Here is a 21,738-nt window from a genome sequence, read left to right as displayed (position 1 = left end):
AAAACTTAGTTCAGTGACCTCTATAAGATGGTCTGTTTCAGTGAGTGCCGACTGGAGAGCTGACTCCTGCTTATGTAAGGCCTGATTTTTGACACACAATAGCTAGAAAACTATGATCTTCACTCTAAAGTCCGCACACCAGCAAAATTTCCACTGAAATCAATGTGGGTACATCTACATTTGCCCCCTAGTTTGAACTAGGGAGGAAAATGAAGGAGACTGAAGTTGCTAATGAAGTGTGGGATTTAAATATGACTCTTGGCCGGTTGCCATTTTTGGAAATTGACTAGCCCGATATAACTTGCCGAGTGTAGACGCGATAGTCCAATTTAAATCCCTTCCCTCAGGAGTACCAGTTAATTTGAGGGAAGGGATTTAAATCGGACTACCGCGTCTACACGCGGCAAGTTAAATCGGGCTAGTCAATTTCCAAAAATGGCAACCGGCCAAGAGTCATATTTAAATCCACACTTCGTTAGCAACTTCGGTCACCTTCATTTTCCTCCCTAGTTCAAACTAGGGGTCAAGTGTAGAGGTACTCTGAGAGATTTCCTGAATAGGTAGGGTTTGTATACTTAAAATGTTTAAATCCTAAAAAGTTAAATAGTATTCAAGATATAAAAACATTTTTACATTCTTTTCCGACAAGCTTTTTGCATTGTTTCAGTGAGACTCGGGCTCACTTCTTGCATTTTGTGTTTTCTTTTTCAAGGCACAGAAGCCTAGTTCTGTTCTAGGCAGCTGTATTGTTTACTACCATTTATACTAATTATTAACAAACTAAATTTTAATTGTTTAAGCCAATTCTAATTCATTTAGGCCACCATTTACTATAGTAGAGTTTACTTCGCTAACATTTTTTGATTAACCATTCATGATAGTCTCTCTCTCTAATTTTTTTTTCCTGATGAACAACAGAATGACATCATCACATCAGTGTCAGCAGATGGGGGGGAAAGGGGGAAGATAGGTGAAAGTGAAAGAAATTCCCCCAGTGATGGTGTGATGCCAGGAGAGGAAGCAGCAGTGGGGTGGGCCCCTGGCTTAGTTCAGAACGGTCTGTTTCAGTGAGTGCTGACTGGAATGTGCAGTGCCCTGCTGCTGGGGGGACCACAGGAGCTCAGAGTACTGCAGAGAGGAGGGGAAAGCCTGCCTGGCCACAGCCCGTGCTGTCAGTGGGCGCAGCATGGAAAAGCCCTGGGCACAGGGCAGCAGCCTCACCACAAAGGGCTCTTTGTGTGATACCTGCCCCTCGGAGGTGAAGCTGAAGTGGAGGGATCCCCACGAGCAGCATGGTCCTCAGTGGCAGAACGCAGTGAGCCCCCTGCTCACCCTGTTGGCAGCGTCCTTGCTCCTGCCCCTCCACCCAGACTCCTCTCTCACCAGCTCCAGCTCACTCCTGCCCCCACAGCAGGGAATCTGCACTGGCGCTCCAGCCTCATCCCCCCCCCCCCCTACAAGATAGAAGCTCCAGTGCTAGCTTTCTGCAAGGGAGGGAGAGAAAGTCCTGAGGCTCCTCGCATGCTGCCTCTTCCCTTTCTCCTCCCCTGGCTGGGGGAACAGCAGCACAGGGACATCCTTCAAGGAGGCTTTTCCTGCTGTTCGGCCGGGCGGTGAGTGTGGGGGTTGAGGGTTCTGGATCTTGGCTTGGGTAGGGGCAAGGCTGGAATGCAAACCCTGGGCTCCCAGCACAGCCCCAGCCCACTCACTCACTGCCCTACTGAGACGTCACACTCCCCAGACCCTTCACTCATACCACCCCCAAGCCACGACCTCACCAGCCCCCTCACAAACACCCTCCACCAAGACACCGCACTCCCAGCCCTCTCCTGCACCCTCTCCCCTGGCCAGACACCTACTTCCTGCCTGCTCCTGTCCCCTCCTCGTTCACCAGACACCCTGCATCCAGTCTGCTCCTGCACCTTCCCCTCAGCCAGATACCTACTTCCACAGAGAGGGGTATTAGTGAGCATAGTGAGCAGGGAGTGCAGCAATCTAGTAAATTATTAGTATTATCAGAACATAAGAATGGCCATACTGGGTCAGACCAAAGGACCATCTAGCCCAGTATCCTGTCTGCCAACAGTGACCAATGCCAGGTGTCCCCAGAGGGAATGATCAGAACAGGTAATCATCAAGTGATCCCACCTTTTTCGCCCATTCCCAGCTTCTGACAAACAGAGGTGAGGGATACCATTCCTACCCATCCTGGCTAATAGCCATTAATGGACCTATCCTCCATGAATTTATCTAGCTCTTTTTTGAGCGCTATTAAAGTCCTGGCCTTCATAACATCTTCTGGCAAGGAGTTCCACAGGTTGACTGTGTGTTGCCTAAAGAAAAACTTCCTTTTGTTTGTTTTAAGTCTGCTATCTATTACCTATTCTTGTTCTTACTATTAATTCTACTGGAGTAGGGTCCAGGGAACCCGTGAAGGTTGCAGTTCCATTCTGCGCGGTATTGTATAAACAACCTAAGATGATAAACAACATATAAGGCGCTAAGAGAGGATTAAAAACCAAATATATGATTTTATATATACATTTCAATGCATTTAAAAAAAATACATTTTAACTATATAAACTACCCTCTGACAATTCTTAATTAGTTGTAAATCTCATAGAAGAACTGTTTAAAATGGAAATCCAACTATTTTGCAAAATGGAAATTAGTGAATCATGATTATAATTTGTATTCTTTTAGTATTGTTTCTTTTCTCTTATTGTTCTCAACTAGGGATGCGAATGTGCATCCTAGTACACGGTTGACCTACTTGGTTACACACACACACACACACGCGTGCGCGCGCGCCATTGCCTCTGTATCAGAGGCAGTGGCAGGGAAGACAGGTGAGCCACTGTGAATGGTTGGCTCCCCACGCATACTGGCTTCTACAGAATCACCTGCTCTCCCAGCTCCTCTCCCTTCCCCCACCCTGCTGCCTCTCGTAAAAGCTAGCTCTCCGTGAGCATCAACTCCCGTCTTCCTTCCCTCCTCAGCATGTAAATATGTAACTGCTAAAAAAAATTCAGAGGTTACACATTTACACAAATAACTGCATTTTAACATCACTCTTTTAAACATATCTGTAATTTTCAGTATCACCATTACATTACTTTTTTGGAAGAATTTTACTATTTATTTTGTAAAAATTGCTCTAGCAATCATTTTGCTTTGAAGGAAAAAATCAGCTTTTTTAGATAATGGCAATAATTTTAATAACCTTCCTATTCACAAAATAATAGAGAATTGTTATTCATGTTATTGTAGTACAGGTTGAACATCTCTAGTCCAGCTCCCTTGGGACCTGACCAGTGCTTAACCAGAGAATTTGCCAAGTCAAGTGACATCAATATTGTCCATCTCCAACACTTCCACTACTTCTGGGGCTCTTAGAAGACATGTAGCGGTAAATTAGAGCTATATAACAGCACAGAACACTGAGAGCCAGAACTGGTGCCTCTAAACAAACTTTATGGGATCTTGGGACTCTTGGTTACAGCCATGATAAGTAGCCATCTGGCTAATTCAAATCATGTTGGACCATGGATGTTGCCAGACCAGAGAGTGCTGGACCAGAGAGGTTCAACCTGAATTCTTGTTCCCTGAGTAAATGAGCTTTGTAGAATTGATCCTCCTGCAATCCAACCATGAATTTACACAACCTTTCCATGGTCACTACTACATACAGCTTCTGGATTCTAATACCATCTGCGTAATCCTTAAATGGCCTTACATAACTGCACAGTGGGTGCCCTTCAGCTTTAATTAATTCATCTGTTTAATGGTTCAGTCCTATAAAGTGCCTAATGCCTACAACTTTCAGTGGAAGATGTGGGTGGCCAGCACCACACAGGATGAAGACCTAATAATTCAAACTGAAAAGAGAATTGATAAACCAAAATCAACCCAAGTAATGTCTTAGGGTATGTCTATACTACAGAGTTAGTTCGAACTAACGGACGTTAGTTCGAAATAACTTTGATAGGCGCTACACTAGCGCTCCACTAGTTCGAACTTAATTCGAACTAACGAAGCGCTTAGTTCGAACTAGGTAATCCTCATTCCACGAGGATTAAGCCTAGTTCGAACTTACTAGTTCGAATTAAGGGCTGTGTAGACCCTTAATTCGAACTAGTGGGAGGCTAGCCCTCCCCAGGTTTCCCTGGTGGCCACTCTGGCCAACACCAGGGAAACTCTATGCCCCCCTCCCAGCCCCGGACCCCTTAAAGGGGCACGGGCTGGCTACGGTGCTCGTGCCAGGTGCAAGCCTGCCAGCACCCAGCCAGCAGACCCTGCACCTGGCACGGATCGAGCCACCCACCCGTGCCCCCCAGTCCTCCCCCTCTTCCCGGGACCAGGCTGGCGGCTCCCGGGAGCTTGCCTGGGACCGCAAGAGGCAGGCACCCGCCTGGGCTAGTGCGGACATCGTGGACCTTGTCCACGATCTCCGCACTAGGCACAGGAAAGTGGCCGGCTTGGGCAGGAGAGCTGCCAGCCTGGCCACCCAGGAGCAGGTGTGCATGAAAATCAAGGGGGTCCACTGAGACCCCCGACCCTGAGCCCTGAGCTTACAATGGCTGTCCTGGGTCAGACCAAAGGTCCATCTAGCCCAGTAGCCTGTCTGCCGACAGCGGCCAACCCTAGGGACCCTGGAGGGGATGGACCGAAGACAGTGACCAAGCCATTTGTCTCGTGCCATCCCTCTCCAGCCTTCCACAAACCTTGGGCAGGGACACCACTCCTACCCCCTGGCTAATACCACTCCATGGACCCAACCTCCATGACTTGATCTCACGTCCCTTTAAACTCTGTTCTAGTTCTAGCCTTCACAGCCTCTTGCAGCAAGGAGTTCCACAGGTTGACTCTTTGCTTTGTGAAGCAGAACTTTCTGTTACTAATTTGAAGCCTGCTACCCATTCCTTTCCTTTGGTGTCCTCTAGTCCTTCTTTATGGGAACTAATGAAGAACTTTTCTGTATGCACCCTCTCCACCCAACTCCTGCTTTTAGAGACCTCTATCCTGTCCCCCCTCCGTCTCCTCTTTTCTAAGCTGAGAAGTCCCAGTCTCTTTAGCCTCTCTTCATAGGGGACCTGTTCCCAACCCCTGATCATTGTAGTTGCCCTCCCCTCTCCCAGCCTCTCTCTTCCCCTCTCCCACCTCCTTTTCCCAGTCTCCCCCAGTTTTGTTCAATAAAGACAGATTCCATTTTTGAACACAATTGTCCTTTATTTTGTACATCAAGAAAAGGGGCTAGGGAAGGGTAAGTGGAAGGAGGTGAGGGAGGAATGGGGTACGAGCCCCCGATGGGGAGGACTGGGCTGGCTCTGCGGGCTTCTGGAGGTGGAAGCTCTCCTGCAGCCCCCCAATTGCCCTCTCTCCCCAGATGGCAGCCTGCGGCAAGTGCAGCCGGGCTGATGGCCGAGTGGTGTGATGTGCCCAGTGTGGGCACTCCGGGCACTCCAAGGCACTGGTTTTCAAGCGGGGCACCCCTGAGAACTGTCTGTCCGGGGTGGGGGTCGGGTCCCTTTAAGTGCAGCCCTCGGCTAGCCTGAGGCAGCAGCTCCACACTCTAAATCCTAATCTGATGCCCTGCTGGCACTGCTTCCGGCCATCCTTAAGCCCTGTTCAGGGTCCACTTAATGTGGACATGCTAGTTCGAATTAGCAAAACGCTAATTCGAACTAGTTTTTAGTTCTAGACGCATTAGTTCGAATTAGCTTAGTTCGAATTAACTAATTCGAACTAAGTTAGTTTGAACTAGCGCTGTAGTGTAGACATACCCATAGAGACAAAAGATGGTTATGTGTCTATAAAAGCTACTCTAGCTAATGGATGACACTTTGTACAGTTTCTGTAGTAGTGGGAATCAAAGGACCACAGGCTCATGGAAATCTACTTATAAGGAATCATAGAATACCAGAACTGCAAGTGACCCTGAGAGGTCAAGTCCAGTCCCCTGCATTCATGGCAGGACCAACTACCATCTAGATCATCCCTGATAAATGTCTATCTGACCTGCTTTTAAATATCTCCAGTGATGGAGATTCCACAACCTTCCTAGGCAATTTATTCTGGTGCTTAACCACCCTGACAGTTAGGAAGTTTTTCCTAATGTCCAACCTAAACCTGCCTTGTTACATCTCCTATCATCAAATGTTAAGGGGAATAATGTTTCTTCTTCCTCCTTGTAACAACCTTTTAGATACTTGAAAACTGTTAAAGTATTCTCTTTTCCAGACTAAACAAACCCAGTTCTTTTAGTCTTCCCTCATAGGTCATGGTTTCTAGCACTTTAATCATTTTTGTTGCTCTTCTCTGGACCTTCTCCACATAGTTCCTGAAATACAGTGCCCAGAAATGTACACAATACTCTAGCTGAGGTGTAATCGGTGCAGAGAAGAGTGGAAGAATTACTTGTCATGCCTTGCTCACAACACTTCTGTTAATGTATCCCGGAATGTGTGTGTGTGGTTTTTTTGGGGGTTTTTTTTGGCAACAGTTTCACACTATTGACTCATAGTTAGCTTGTGGTCCACTCTGACCCCTAGATCCCTTTCTGCAGTTCTCCTTTCTAGATAGTCACTTCCCATTTTTTGTGTTTGAAATGGATTGTTCTCCCTAAGTGAACTACTTTGCATTTGTCCTTACTGAACTTCATCTTACTTACCTCAAACTATTTTTCCAGTTTGTCCAGATTATTTTGAATTATAACCCTATTCTCCAAAGTACTTGCAAACTCCTACCAGGTTGGTATCATCTGCAAACTTTGTAACCATACTCTCTATGCCATTATCTAAATCATTGATGAAGATACTGAACAGAACCAGTCCCAAAATGAATCCCCGAGGAATCCCACTTGTTATGCTCTTTCATCAATGTGAACCATTGATAATTACTTTCTGAGAATGGTTGTCCTGCTAGTTTTGCACCCACCTGATAGTTGCTTCATCTAAGTTGTATTTCCCTAGTTTACTGATAAGATCATGTGAAACTGTATCAAATGCTTTACTAAGGTCTAGGTATACCATGTCTGCCACTTCCCCCTTATCCATAGGGCTTTTTATCCTATCAAAGAAAGCTCTCCAGTTGGTTTGACACTTGTTCATGACAAATCCATGCTGACTGTTACTTATCCCTTATTATCTTTCAGATGTTTTCAGATGTAGTCCTTAATTATTTGCTCCATTATCTTTTCTGATGCAGAAGTGAAGCTGACTGGTCTGTAGTTTCCTGGGCTGTCCTTATTTCCCTTTTTATAGATGAGCACTATATTTGCCCTTTTCCAGTTTTCTGGAATTGCTCCCGTCTTCCGTGACTTTTCAGAAATGATAGTGGCTCAGTTACCTCCTTGATCAGTTCCTTGAATATTCTAGGATGCATTTCATCAGGCCCTGGTGTCTTGAGAACATCTAACTTTTCTAAGAAATTTTTAACTGTTCTTTTCCTGTTTTAACTTCTGAACCTACCTCCTTTTCTCCAGCATTCACTATTGGTGGTAATTGGATGCCTACAGTCTTCTTGGTAAAAACTGAAATAAAGAAATTGTCAAGCACTTCTGCCATTTCCACATTTTCTGTTACTGTTTTTCCCTCTTCACTGAGCAATGGGCCTACTCTGTCCTTGGTCTTCCTCTTGTTTCTAATATATTTGTAGAATGTTTTCTTGTTACACTTTATATCTCTAGCTAGGCTGAGCTAGAAGAAGTAATATGGACAACAGTAATATGCGTTTGTGAAGTTGGTTTATTTTGGCGGCAAGGAGTTTCAGGGAAACGGGAAGATTTTTGACCTTGTGCATTAGCTGGAGATTTTAATCTATTGTTTCACTTTAGTCTGTAATTAGAATCCACTGTTTATTGTGAACTATTTCATGTAGTGATGTAATTGTGTACAGAAACTTTGAAAGTTGGCACTAGCAGTGTCTTAAATTCACCTTTTAATAATTTTTCTCCAATATTTTAAAGCCATTTTTAAAAGCAAGCCTAGCGAGGTCATTTCAGGTGCCAGACTAAAAGCTTTGGAGACTAAAGTCCTATAGCCTCAGAACACGTGCAGACAGCACAGGCAATAGTACTGCCCAGTCCCAGGTTGCTGCGTTCATATCTCCACACTGTTCTGGAGGGACGTCTCCTGGAATGAAAAACTTTGGGCACTGTTGAGCCTGCCAAGAAGGGAAGAAGTGTGCTAATAAATTTCATGATGTGGATTCTTGTCCATATGGAAATGGCAGTGAACCCCACCATATATTTCTGTTATCAGATGGTAATGATTTTTGGTCACTATTCATCTGGGTTGGATTTAAACCAGTTGCTCAACAGAGGCTGGCTGCGTAGTTCAATTCCAGTCCCCTAAGAGATCCAGCTGCCATTGGTACTGCCACACATCACCAGTTTCTCTGTTTGTACAGTAATAGTGCTGAACTGTTTCTAGATGGAACATTTGAGAGCTGACATCTCACAATGCAAGCTTGTGCATCTTACCAAGCAAGCAAGGCCATGAATGAAGGCCTGCCTTTGTGAAAGATAGCACCAGATTCTCAAATGATACCAATCAATGGAGCTCCTTTGACATTAGGGGCACATCTAGACTACATTCCTCTCCCAAAAGAGGAATGTAAATTAAGCAAATCAAAAGTCCAAATGAAGCACGGATTTAAATATCCCATGCTTCATTTGCATATTCATGTCCGAGCGCTTTTTCGAAAATGAAAGCGCAGTCTAGACACGGTTCTTTCGGGGAAAAAAACCCTCTTTTTTGAAAGAGCCCATCCTCATTTTTTCAGACTGCACTTTCACTTTCGAAAACCCCTTTTTCCAAAAAGTGCTCGGACACAAATATGCAAATGAAGCACAGGATATTTAAATCCGTGCTTCATTTGCACTTTCGATTTGCCTAATTTACATTCCTTTTTTGAAAGAGGAATGTAGTCTAGGTATAGCCTCAAAGAGCTATGCTGGTTTCTGCCAGCTGAGGACCTGGCCCACGGTCATCTGATAATTCTGCATCCATAAGCTCTGACTTCTGTTTTCACTAGCTGGAAGTGAGAAAGTTTCCTAATTGGTCAAATATATATCCATGCTATAGTTTATACATAGACCACATATTACCTATATTAAAACAAGCTAAACCCCAATAAAATACAACTCAGTGTCACTTGAGTGACTTGTTTCACTGCAACTTTAATAAAAATCAACTGCTACTTTAATAGGTACATCCACAAATACTGCCAGAGATTTCCAGTTATGATATTCCCAGCAGCAAACAAAATTAATGTCAGCTCTATCCCCAAAAGCCTAAACTATATTACTAATGAATTCTGAAGAACTCTCAAAGAAAACTGTGCAAAGACAGTAAGGTGGAAATCACTGTGATAATCTAAGCATAGAAATACAGAAAAAAATTATCAACATGCCAAGTAGGATTTGCCTCTCATGATCCCATTAAACATCTTGTTAGCATAGTGTGTGCACAGATTGAGGTATTGTTACATACTTCTACTAAAGACTCACATCAGTACACACAAATTCATGTTTTTCAGTTGTATTTTAAACAAAGGTTTAAATCCTGAACCAGGATTTTTACTTTATTATGAGAAAATACATACTTAATATGACTCTAACATAAACTCCTTTCTGGTAATTTGTCTTTCTAGTAGACATACTCAGTTGCATAACAATTTGCAGTCTTGATTCAAATACAATATTTGGCTTTAATGATTAAAACAGTTATCTTTCCTATTGCAGAAGTAAGTGCTAAGAATATTGAATTATTATAATCATTTTGAATATTTAAATATTATCATCATCTTAATATGTGTATAGAATTCATTGATTTTTTTTTGTAGTTTGTAATGAAGAAGGTGATGTTTTCACCTAGGGTGTGTCTAGACTACATGCCTCCTTCGACGGAGGCATGTAGATTAGCCAGATCGGAAGAGGGAAATGAAGCCGCGATTAAAATAATCGCGGCTTCATTTAAATTTAAATGGCTGCCCCGATCTGCCGATCAGCTGTTTGTCGGCAGATTGGGGGAGTCTGGACGCGATGCCCCGACAAAGAAGCCTTTCTTCATCGACACAGGTAAGCCTCGTGAAACCAGGCTTACCTGTGTCGATGAAGAAAGGCTTCTTTGTCGGGGCATCGCGTCCAGACTCCCCCGATCTGCCGACAAACAGCTGATCGGCAGATCGGGGCAGCCATTTAAATTTAAATGAAGCCGCGATTATTTTAATCGCGGCTTCATTTCCCTCTTCCGATCTGGCTAATCTACATGCCTCCGTCGAAGGAGGCATGTAGTCTAGACACACCCCTACTGTTTATAATCTGTTCCTATATTGCTGTACTCTGTTAGAAAGTTGTCCAGTTCACCCCAGAGTTGGTTACAAGACAGCAAAATCGTTGTTATAATATAAAGAACTGTAAAATCCACTATAAATATTTAGCATCTTCTGGATGAAAAGTGCATTAAATGTAAGATTATTATAATTCATTTTCAATATGTCCTGCAGGAAAGTTTTCTTCCATCACCATTCAGACCATCAGAATTAAATTACCTAATCCATTTTAAGACTCTATTTTATAATGAAGATTTTGTTGCTTTGCCCAGTTATGAACCCTGTACAAAATGACAAAAGTAATACAGCTATTCTGTTACATATTAGAATCTTTGTTTATTACATATACTTTTTCATCATTTTTACAACATTGCTGTTGCAGTGTTCTCTTGAGAAGTAGTTTTATATCCTACCTTTAATGCTAGCTCTTTGAGCTTTATCCAAAACCAGTGAAGTCAGTGGGAAAGCCTCTGATTGATATCAATAGATTTTTGGACAAGAGCCTCCTTAGTGCTAAGATACCGAAGCATAAGTGCAGTATAAATATCTACCTAGATAGAAGATCTCTGCTTTTTTTTCTGGAAATACCAATGATAGCCTCCATTTTTAAATGTTTATGTTTTCACAAGAGAGGAAACCAACGCTTTTTAATATACTGCAATATTGAGCAGATGTGTTTTCTTATAAATGTGGAATTCTCTTCTTTACTGCCAAGGTTGAGGCAGTCAAGTTCTCTGGATTTTACCAGGTAATCCCTTGTGTGTGCACTAATGTTTCTGGCCAGATATACCAACTGATCAGGTGAAGTCAGTACATGGTTGTAGGCAATACCAGTAATTTACTGATGATGCCATCCATTTCTCTGCAATTTAACTGACCATTTGAAGACACATAAACCAATAACATTTAATTTTCTAGCACTTACAGTTGCTGATATAACCTTCTGAATGTCTGATTAAGGCTTAATATAAACAGAAACAATGGGTCTGCTTCTCACTTGCACTATTAGGGTACGTCTAGACTACAGGGTTTTGTCGACAGAAGTTTTGTCGACAGATACTGTCGACAAAACTTCTGTCGACATAGAGCGTCTAGACACATTCAGTTCTGTCGACAAAGCAAGCTGCTTTGTCGACAAAACCCTGTAGTCTAGACGCAACCCTACAGGCAATAACACCTTCTGTTGACAGAATTCTGTCAACAGAAGGTGTTATGCTTCGTAAAATGAGGTTTACCAGCATCGACAAAATAGCTGAGTTCTGTCGACAGAACTCAGCGGTAGTGTAGACGCTGGTATAGTTTTGTTGACAAAAGTCCACTTTTGTCGACAAAACTCAGTAGTCTAGACACACCCTTACAGAGGTAGGCAATAATTTTTAATAGGAGGCCACTCCATAAATGGTCAAGAACTGCACTTGTATGGTGGGGGCACGGGATCTGGGATGGTGAGTGGGGTGCAGAAGGGAGCTTGGGGTAGAGGACTGGGGAACAGGAGGGGATGCGGGGGTCTGAGAGGGCATTTGGGTGAAGTGGGGAGTTGTGACCTGAGACAGGGGATTGGGGTCCAGGGTCCAAGAGGGGGTAGGAATGTGGGAGAGGATTCCAGCCTGGAGGTGTGCAAGGGGGTGTAGAGTCTGGGAGGCAGCTGTGACCTGAAAGAGGTGGGAAGAGGTGTTGTAGAGGGTTTGGGTGGTAACCTGGGGTAGGTAGTTGTGGGGGGGAGGGCGAAAAGGAGGTGAGGTGCCAGAGGCAGGCTGTGGCTGGGAGACGCTTACCTAGGTTGCTCCCAACCAGCTGCTCTGCAGGTACCTGAGAGAGGCTCCATGCCTGTCTGCTGGACCAGCTGCTCCACATGGCTCTGCTCCAGAACTAGGAGGGAGGGAAAGAGATTTCGCTCTGCCCCTGCTGCCAGCAAAATTTCTCATTTCCTATTGGCTGGAGACTGGCCAGTGAGAGCTGACGGATTTTGCTGGTGATGGGGACAGCACGAGAATTCTCCCCAGCTTGCACAGCAATTAGCCGCCTGCTGTTTAAAACAGTGCGAGTTGCTCGGTACTAAGAGTGTCAGTGAGGTGGCCAGTGGGCTGGATCCAGCAGCTTGTTGGTTCAGATCTGCCCAACTAGCCACCTCTTGCCCACATTTGCACTGTTGCCTCTTTACACCACTCTGGCAGGCAATATAAAGGTGCATTAAAGTGGATATGTAAGGCTGTTTTATACTGCCAGGGTGATGTAAAGAGGCCTTACTGCAAATGAGTATCATGCCTGGTTGGTTTATTGCAGAAATGAGCTACCCTTATTTATCTCTGAGATGTTAACTCTGAAGTTTATTGATCTAAATTAAACTGTGAAACAATTTATTTCACTGCTGTTTATTTTATCAGAAGCATTCTGGGATTGTGGGCTCCGCTTGAGTAAAATGCCACCTTTTTTCCCTTTGTATTCTGCCATACCAGTTTCCTTAGTGCAGTTAGCAGAAGTAATTAGCAGAATAATGAAGCTCACTAGCCTCCAAATACATATAGTATGTCTCTAAATAAAAGGATGTACTAATTAATTTTCAATAATTATTACGTATATCCAGTACCCTGCTATTAGGCCTTCAAGATATGGCTCAGATTACTGCAATATAGAGCTGTGCGCCTGCTAGGAATATGGGCAAGTGGAACAGTGAAATTGACATTGCTCTTCAGGCTCTGTCCATAGGCTCCTTGAGTGATTTGGCCTCACAGTTAGATTCTCAACACCCTCACCACATTTCAAAATAAAAACCATGACTGTTCACTTTAAAGCAATCTCTGCAATGGCAATTGTTTCTAGATGGAAAAAAGTTCAGACCATGTTGTTTCCCACGGGTCTTTGAAACCAGACAATTCTAGAGGTAATGCCCCTTTGGTGGAGCTATTCAGAAAATGTTGATGAAAAAGGAAAACAATAATCTACGGAATATCTTTCCCCACTTGTCAACTTTTTCTTTCTTGAGTGTAGCCATTTAGTGTATTTCAGATGTTTTGCTTCTAAATAATTGATCAACTCTTCTGACTATAGCAGGTGACAAGGAAACACGAAATGTAATTTGACGTGACTGAGCTAAATTGTTTGTAAACTTTGTCTCCCCATTTATCTAAATTATTTGATCTTTTTCCCCCCTTCCCAGGATTTCCTCATATGTATTTTTCCCAAGTCTCTTTGAGCTCTACATAATACAAGACTGGGGTTATGAAGTCGATCCTAGATGGCCTCGCAGACACAACTTTCCGAACAATTACAACAGATCTTCTTTACATGGGTTCCAACGATATCCAGTACGAAGATATTAAAGGTGACATGGCCTCCAAACTAGGATACTACCCACAGAAATTCCCATTATCTTCCTTCAGGGGTGATCCTTTTCAAGAAAAAATGACTGCAGGAGATGATCCCCTGTTAAGTATAATTCCATCGGATCAGATCAATATTACAGAATTTTACAACAAGTCCCTATCCACTTTCAAGGATAATGAGGAGAATATACAATGTGGGGAGAACTTCATGGATATGGAGTGCTTTATGATTCTAAACCCCACCCAGCAGCTGGCTATTGCAGTGCTATCCCTTACCCTGGGCACCTTCACCGTCCTGGAGAACCTTCTAGTGCTGTGTGTTATCCTGCACTCTCGAAGCCTCCGGTGCAGGCCCTCCTACCATTTCATTGGCAGCTTGGCAGTGGCTGACCTCCTGGGCAGTGTAATCTTTGTCTACAGTTTTGTTGATTTCCATGTTTTCCATCGGAAAGACAGTCCTAACGTATTTTTGTTCAAGTTGGGTGGAGTTACAGCCTCTTTCACTGCCTCAGTAGGCAGCCTTTTCCTTACGGCAATAGACAGGTACATATCTATACACAGGCCACTCTCTTACAAAAGGATTGTTACCCGACCAAAGGCTGTTGTAGCATTCTGCGTGATGTGGACCATAGCTATCGTAATAGCTGTTCTTCCTCTGCTCGGCTGGAACTGCAAAAAGCTCAATTCTGTTTGTTCAGACATCTTCCCTCTCATTGATGAGACTTATCTAATGTTCTGGATTGGGGTCACCACTGTACTTTTGCTGTTTATTGTATATGCCTATATGTACATATTGTGGAAGGCTCATAGTCATGCTGTTAGAATGATTCAGCGTGGCACTCAAAAAAGCATAATAATTCATACCACAGAGGAAGGTAAAGTACATATTACTAGACCTGATCAAACTCGTATGGACATCAGATTAGCCAAAACCTTGGTCCTTATTCTGGTGGTTTTAATCATATGCTGGGGCCCTCTACTTGCGATTATGGTATATGATGTCTTTGGGAAAATGAACAAACTCATCAAGACTGTCTTTGCGTTCTGTAGCATGCTCTGTTTAATGAATTCAACAGTGAATCCCATCATCTATGCTCTACGAAGCAAGGACTTGAGACATGCTTTCCGGAGCATGTTTCCAACCTGCGAAGGGACTACGCAGCCTCTTGATAACAGTATGGAGTCCGACTGCCAGCACAAACATGTTAATAATGCAGGTAATGTTCACAGGGCAGCTGAAAGCTGTATTAAGAGCACAGTTAAGATCGCCAAAGTGACCATGTCTGTTTCCACAGACACAACTGCAGAGGCATTGTAAATCTCAGACCTCTCAACATTGTGAGAATAGAAGATAGTTTAAACAAATAAAAATACATGACTTAAAGCTTTTGTTCCCTCACCTGTAACATTTTTAAGTTTGTCATAACAAGTTGTACAGTGATTGTGTTAAGAATTGTTACCATCAGCCAGTCCTCCAAGTTTTGCAATTAGGGATTCAGACTACATTGAAAAAGAAAAGATTTCAATTAAGAAAAGTGCTCATTGAATAATAAAATATGAAACTCTGTCAGAATGTATAGAAAAGGCGAAACTAGCAACAATTCCTTAATAAGTTACTGGGAATAGAGTGGAGGGAAATCTGAAAACTGATGAAAACGAAACATCCTAAAGCCATGTCATTAAATAATAATAAAAAAGCCTTGTACTAATAATGTTCATTCCATTGCGAAATGTATTAAATGTCTAGGAGTCATAGAACTTTTATTTTTTTTCCAAAAAGCGGCAGTACTGAATTTTTGAGGTTCTGTAAAATGTGTTGTCCTGTGAAATGTATACTGTTTTATTACTTGTTATTGATATTTGTCTAAGTGATAATGTAGACTTATGTGGAAATAATGTGAAATATGTGTTTTGTAAATCCCATTGAAAACATCTTCTGTAATTGAAGAATTCCTATGAGCTATTTTAGAAATTTTACACATTTAGTGGGCTTCTGTGGATTTAGAGGAAAGGCACTGTATTTCTTCAACTAATTATTTTACATTGAAATCCCCATTAATTTTAACTTTCACATGAGTACAAGAATAACAGCAACAAGGGAATATAGACTAGCACTGCACAGAAAGGAGTGCACTGGTTCAGACTTAAATACCACTGCGTTTATACATAAGGACATTTATTGTCTTATGGACTATGCCTTTCTAGTGGGCATTATGTAAATATGAACACTAAAAAGAACAGGTACTGGATACTGGCTTCTTTAATTGGTAACTGCTAGCACTGGACCTCTGAAGAAAGCATGTTTCAAATTCAGTGTATAATGTTATTTATCACTGTGCAGTTGATATATACTTGAACTGTGCTGCATTTGTATATCCAAGGATAAAACAGATTTAAAACCTGAGATGCCAAACTCCAGTCTTCACTAAATAAGGAACAAGTGTTATCAAAATTAGATATTTTTTGTTTGAACGTGTATATAAATAAGTGTGTGTGTGTGTGTGTGTGTGTGTGTGGACGTAGACTATGTAAATGTGAGTCACAGTAGTATTACTAAGATAGGAAACTGTGACCAAATGTAAACTATTTCTTGTTGCACTCTTTGCACATGAATTCTGTTCCTATAATTGAGTTCTTCCAGCTGATCAGTGATGAACATACTTATTGTAAGATTCGGAACTTACTCGTAGATGCACACTGAGAAATGTATCCATGTGCTAGAGAAAATAACCTTTTATTTGAGAACAAGGCAAAAAATAATCAGGAGGAAAAATAGGAGGCAAAATATGCCCTGAACAAAAATAAGCAACAGAAAATCAGTCTTTACATTGTTAAAAAATTGAGAACGTTGGAGAGAAGACTTTTTATTTTTCCCCACAAAGTCCTTAAGTATTAAATTTAATGGCTTGAAATGAGGCGTGTCTCACACTATAAAAACAGAGTATAGATTAGGGATGTAAAATTCTAATTAATCTATTAACCGGTTAAACTTGTGGTGTCTAACCAGTTCTGAAATGAACTAGCCACACTCAATCAGCCAACTAGCCACATTGTGTAAGCCAACTAGCCACACTCTACCTGCCAAATAGGCACATGTGGCTAGTGCCTAGCGTATTGGATACCACGGGGTTAAATGTTAGGGTTATTAAAGTGGGATCCAAGCTGGGAACCGCTCCAGCCTGTCTGGAGCAGTCCCTAGCCCATGGGACTCCTGTCCCCATCCTGGGGCTGGGGCTGCCACCAGCTGCTGGGTTCCAGCCCCCACTGGAGCATCTCACTGCACTGGGCCTGGGCTGGGCTCCCTGCAGAGAGAGGTTGCTCTGACGTCCGGAGCAGCTCCTGCCTACATTGTGCCTAGGCCCACTGAGGACAGAGGCTTCTTTGGATGAGAGCAGCCTCTGTCTGTGATGGGGCCCCTGTGGGGCTGGAGAAGCCCCCTACCCGCAGCAGATGGGGAGCAGCTCCAGCCCCCACCCATTATCAGTTAACTGAACCTGGTAAGCATTACCTGTTTAGGGTGATGCTTACTAGTTAACTGCTTAATCTTTCATATTGCTAGTACTGATAATAATAGAAACCTGAAACCATCATAATTAAGGCAAAGTTTAGAGTCAAAGGTGCAATTCCATTTTAGAGAAATTTTTAAAAAATCTTGGGTTTTTAGTAAAGAATGTAATTAAATAGCCTTCCTGACATGGATAGTCTCTAAAGCTCATTCTGAATAAGAACTATTGAGCCTTATTCTTCACTGCCTGATACATTCAGTCATATTTTGTCCCCTGCTCTGACTGCTTTTATGCTAAAGACGCTACAGAGCCAAGCTAGCCAATTAGCTACCCAAAGATTCCCTGCAAGACAGGAATCCCACAGTGGCATAGGACTTGTGTAGCCCACTATATACCTCTCCGTTATGCTTTATGAAGAGTGCTAAGGGGGAAGGAAGTACGGTTGGATCGCTGATGATCCATGGCTGACAAAATGGCCTCCTGGGTGCTGTGGTAGCTGCTTACAAGTCAGAGCAGCCAGGAGCCCCAAATGGCAGCCAGCTCCAGGACTGAGGGAGTGAAAGAGTGTCATATACCCATCTTTGCTCCCAACCCAATCGAGGCTACAGTGCTGAGCAGAACTTGACTGGAGAGGAGGCTCTAACTCCATGTTTAGTCATTTACATCTGTGGTATTTGAGTCCAAATCAGAGCAGTTGCATTTTGCTTCTACTGTGCACTGGTGTAAATGACTCCACAAGATACAAAACAGTGAAGGTTCAGGCTTGTTTCTTAAAGACTGGTAATAGCATGGAGCTTTGTAGGATACCAGTCCTGCGAGGTGCTGAGTAATTCCTGACAGATACTGAATTCCTGCTACTCATGGTTACTTGGGTGGGAGTGCAGGGTGCTTGGTACCCTACAAGGAGATGCACTGTATCTTGAAAGAGTAGGCCCATGCATTGGATGAATAAGGATGAGGTTTGTGAGAGTATTGCTCTACTGCTGGTGAAATCTAATACAGGCAGTCCCCGGCTTACGTACAAGATAGGGACTGTAGGTTTGTTCTTAAGTTGAATCTGTATGTAAGTCCGAACTGGCATCCAGATTCAGCCGCTGCTGAAACTGATCAGTTTCAACAGCGGCTGAATCTGGACACCAGTTCCGACTTACATACAGATTCAACTTAAGAACCCCAGGCGTCCCAAGTCAGCTGCTGCTGAAACTGATCAGCAGCTGATTCCAGGAAGCCCGGGGCAGAGCAACTCTGCCTCGGGCTTCCTGTAGTCAGCCGCTGGTCAGTTTCAGCAGCGGCTGACTTGGGGATGCCTGGGGCAGAGCAGCTCTGGTGCTGCTGGGTTGGTCCAGTAGCGCGGCCGCTCTTTGGCGCTACTGGAACAACCCAGCAGCACCCCAGCTGCTCTGCCCCAGGCGTCCTGATTCAGCCGCTGCTGAAACTGATCAGCAGCAGCTAAATCAGGACTCCTGGGGCAGAGCAGCTGGGGTGCTGCCGGGTTGGTCCAGTAGCGTCAAGGAGCAGTGCTGCGGGACCAACCGGCAGCACCTCACCTGCTCTACCACAGGCCCCGGGCTTTGCTCCACGTCTCCCTGGTCTGCTGGGGGGGGGGAGCACTAGCTGCGTCCCCCCCAGCAGACCAGGGAGACGCTGAGCAAAGCCGCGGAGGACCCGGGGCCGGACCCGCGGTGCTTCCAGCTGATCTGGAAGCGCCGCGGGTCCGGCCCCCGGGTCCTCCGCCTCTTTGCTCCCCGTCTCCCTGGTCTGCTGGCTCCCCCAGCAGACCAGGGAGACGGGGAGCAGCTTTTCTCACCCCGGAGGAGGCGGGCGGCGGGACCAGGCGTCCCGCCGCTCCAGTCCTCCGGGGCGAGAAAATCCCCGTTCGTAACTGCGGATCCGACATAGGTCGGATCCGCGTAAGTTGGAGACTGCCTGTAGTGAAAGATTTCTTTCCTTTCCAAGTATAAAACTGTTTTTCATGCAGCAATCGGGGAGGAAAGGACACAGTGTCCAATTAAAAGGTATTTCAAGAGCCATTTTTTGAAACTGTCTTCTTGTGAATTCAATGCAAATTTTATAGATTGTTGTTGTAGATTCGAGTTCTAAATTTTATGTGATAAATCATGGGACTATGGGGCTGTCTTGGCACTAAACTTTGGTGCTTATTGATATAAGAAATAGCATCCTGTGAAATATTCATATATCAAGATCTTCATTTACATATGAGTTTTTAAAAAGGTCTGTGGATTATATTTCATCTTAACATCATTTCTCGACTGTGATAGGGACAAAAGTTCCTACAAAATGTAAATTAAATATGATTATTGTTTAATTAGAAAATCAGTTCCTGTTCCTAGATTAGCTGTTTTTAAACTTCCTCTCAAGGTAATCCTGTTTTGCAGTTGCCCACCTTTCTTTGGTGATGGTACAACTAACCTACGTAGCATTCCACAACCACCCACACTCTCATGAAATGAATAACTCTGTAGTTACGGTTCTGTGTATTTATCAACGTTAAGTGTTGTATATCTATAAAAGAGACCACCTCTATCATGTGCAAAGTTAGATTTTCAACTATCTAATTGTATATTTGTATAATATTGTATCTCCTCAATGCTGTGCAATCACTGTCAAAGTTTTTTTGCACTGGCCTTCTGATGATGAAAATGTTAAGATGCCTATTGTAAGATAATTAGAACATTTTACCTGCTGTTATTGGGCTGAATGTATGTAAATAAGTAACAATAAAAAAGACATCTGTACAAGCAGTGGCCTAAAAAGTCTGTAATTTTAGGATAGGACAATTACTGAAGTTGCCATGACATCTGAAAAGTTACCGTTGAATAAACTGTTTACAGGGCCTCTTGGAATGCAATGTCATAGAGAAAGGAAAGTCTTTCTTTGTGACAATATGACGTAGAGAAATTCAATTATCAGAGCTTTTATTTCCAATGTTTCAAAGTGGAGAACATAACTCTTTATTGTCTGTAAATCTAACATTATTACTTCCTCTTAGAAGAATATTGTATTGTTAGATGTTTGTTTGAGCTAGTAACATCCTTGCAACTGCTGCAATATCTTTCTGTTAGCAACCTGTATGATACTTTGTACACAAGTACTGGTAAGATTGTCATTAACAGTAGCTTTGATCATTTAACTACCTATAGCAGAATAGTATTTCTGTAATATTTCCAATGTATTACTACCATGCCATATTTTATTTCTATAATGTAATTAAACTGTTATTTATTCAAAGAGAAAGTACTCTGTTATGTTTGTTTTTTCAAAAGTAAGAATTACTGTGTGCCACTTCATCCCACAATCTGGAGCTGCAGATTTTATTTGAGGTATTTTTCCTTGTTAAACATGGATTATACATAAGTGTTCAAGCTTTCTGTGTCTTCACTGTATTGTGTTTCCTTGAGGATCAAGAGCCAATTTTTTACCTTCCCCTAATTGCAAAAACAAAACTAAGGAACTGAAAAAGCCTTTTGAATATTGACAATCTCAAAGTGGAGTTTTTCTGGAAAGTTTAAGGGGAATCAGACAAAGTATTTCCAAAATATATTGAAAATTTAAGGAGATTATTAGGCAAGAAGATTTGTTAAAATGAGATTAAAGATAAAAAACAACTTCTAATAGCAACACGCAAACTAAACAATCTCCTTTGAAATTTCACCAGCATTATCTTATGCTTTAGGCTAACTTTTACTGAAATTGTGCTGCAAATCAGAGAAAGTTTTTTGGAGATATTAGTATTCACATGTTTCTCATGTATTTTCTAATGAATTTTCCTGTTTTCTTTTGAATGTAACTTCAACTTAAAATTTCCAGCTTACTAATAGTTGTTCTTTTCAGAAAATAATTTTATTTTAAGGATTTTTCTCCCCTAAGTAGTTAACTGCTACACAAACTCCAGCACAAGGAAGTTTTGAAATACTATTATTAGTTTTAGTTTTTTGCCTCTGTCAGAAGCACAGTCATATTAAGAAAAAATAGTTCCATTCAAGGAAGATAAATAAAAGGTCAAAAGAGGGAATAAAAAATGTCTCCTTTGCCAAATGCATATAAAAATAAACAAACCCTGAATTAGTTACTTGTAAGTATAAAAATAATAAGATCACTGAGTTAAACATGATGGCTATGTCTACATTGGCATGATCTTGCACAAATACTCTTTAATGCAATAGTTCTTGCGTTAAAGTATTTGCACAAGAGAGCGTCTACACTGGCATGTGCCTTTGCACAAGAGATGTGCTTTTGTGCAAGAGCATCTGTGCCAGTGTAGACGCTCTCTTGCGCAAGAAAGCTCCAATGGCCATTTTAACCATCGGGCTTTCTTGCGCAAGAAATTCATGTTGCCTGTCTACTAAACTGCCCTCGTGCGCAAGAACAGTTGCACAAGAGGGCTTCTTCCTGAGCGGGAGCATCATAGTTCTTGTATTAGATTTCACACATTAGAATGTCAGTGTTCTTGCTTAAGAACTCCCCGCCAGTGTAGACAGGCACCATGTTTTTGTGCAAAAGCGGCCGCTTTGGTGCAAGATCGTGCCAATGTAGACACAGCCGATGAGTTTGGC

General features: G+C 42.7%; 1 protein-coding gene across 3 annotated transcripts in view; it reads left to right on the top strand.

The window, feature by feature from the left end:
- The window catches only part of CNR1 (cannabinoid receptor 1), a 33,609-nt gene extending 15,368 nt beyond the window's left edge, over nucleotides 1–18,241 (top strand). For all 3 annotated transcript variants that reach the window (XM_075923866.2, XM_075923865.2, XM_006133308.5), the window contains one exon: nucleotides 13,493–18,241. In XM_075923866.2, the coding sequence (XP_075779981.1) occupies nucleotides 13,555–14,976 (1,422 nt within the window). In that variant the 5' untranslated portion in view covers nucleotides 13,493–13,554 and the 3' untranslated portion in view covers nucleotides 14,977–18,241. The remainder of the gene's footprint in view (nucleotides 1–13,492) is intronic.
- The last annotated feature ends 3,497 nt before the right edge of the window (nucleotides 18,242–21,738 follow it).

The sequence above is a fragment of the Pelodiscus sinensis genome, chromosome 3 (assembly GCF_052426305.1).
Source record: "Pelodiscus sinensis isolate ZL-2025 chromosome 3, ASM5242630v1, whole genome shotgun sequence".
Taxonomy (NCBI): domain Eukaryota; kingdom Metazoa; phylum Chordata; order Testudines; family Trionychidae; genus Pelodiscus; species Pelodiscus sinensis.
The sequence above is the reverse complement of the archived record's forward strand: the minus strand, read 5'-3'. Positions and strand labels throughout refer to the sequence as shown.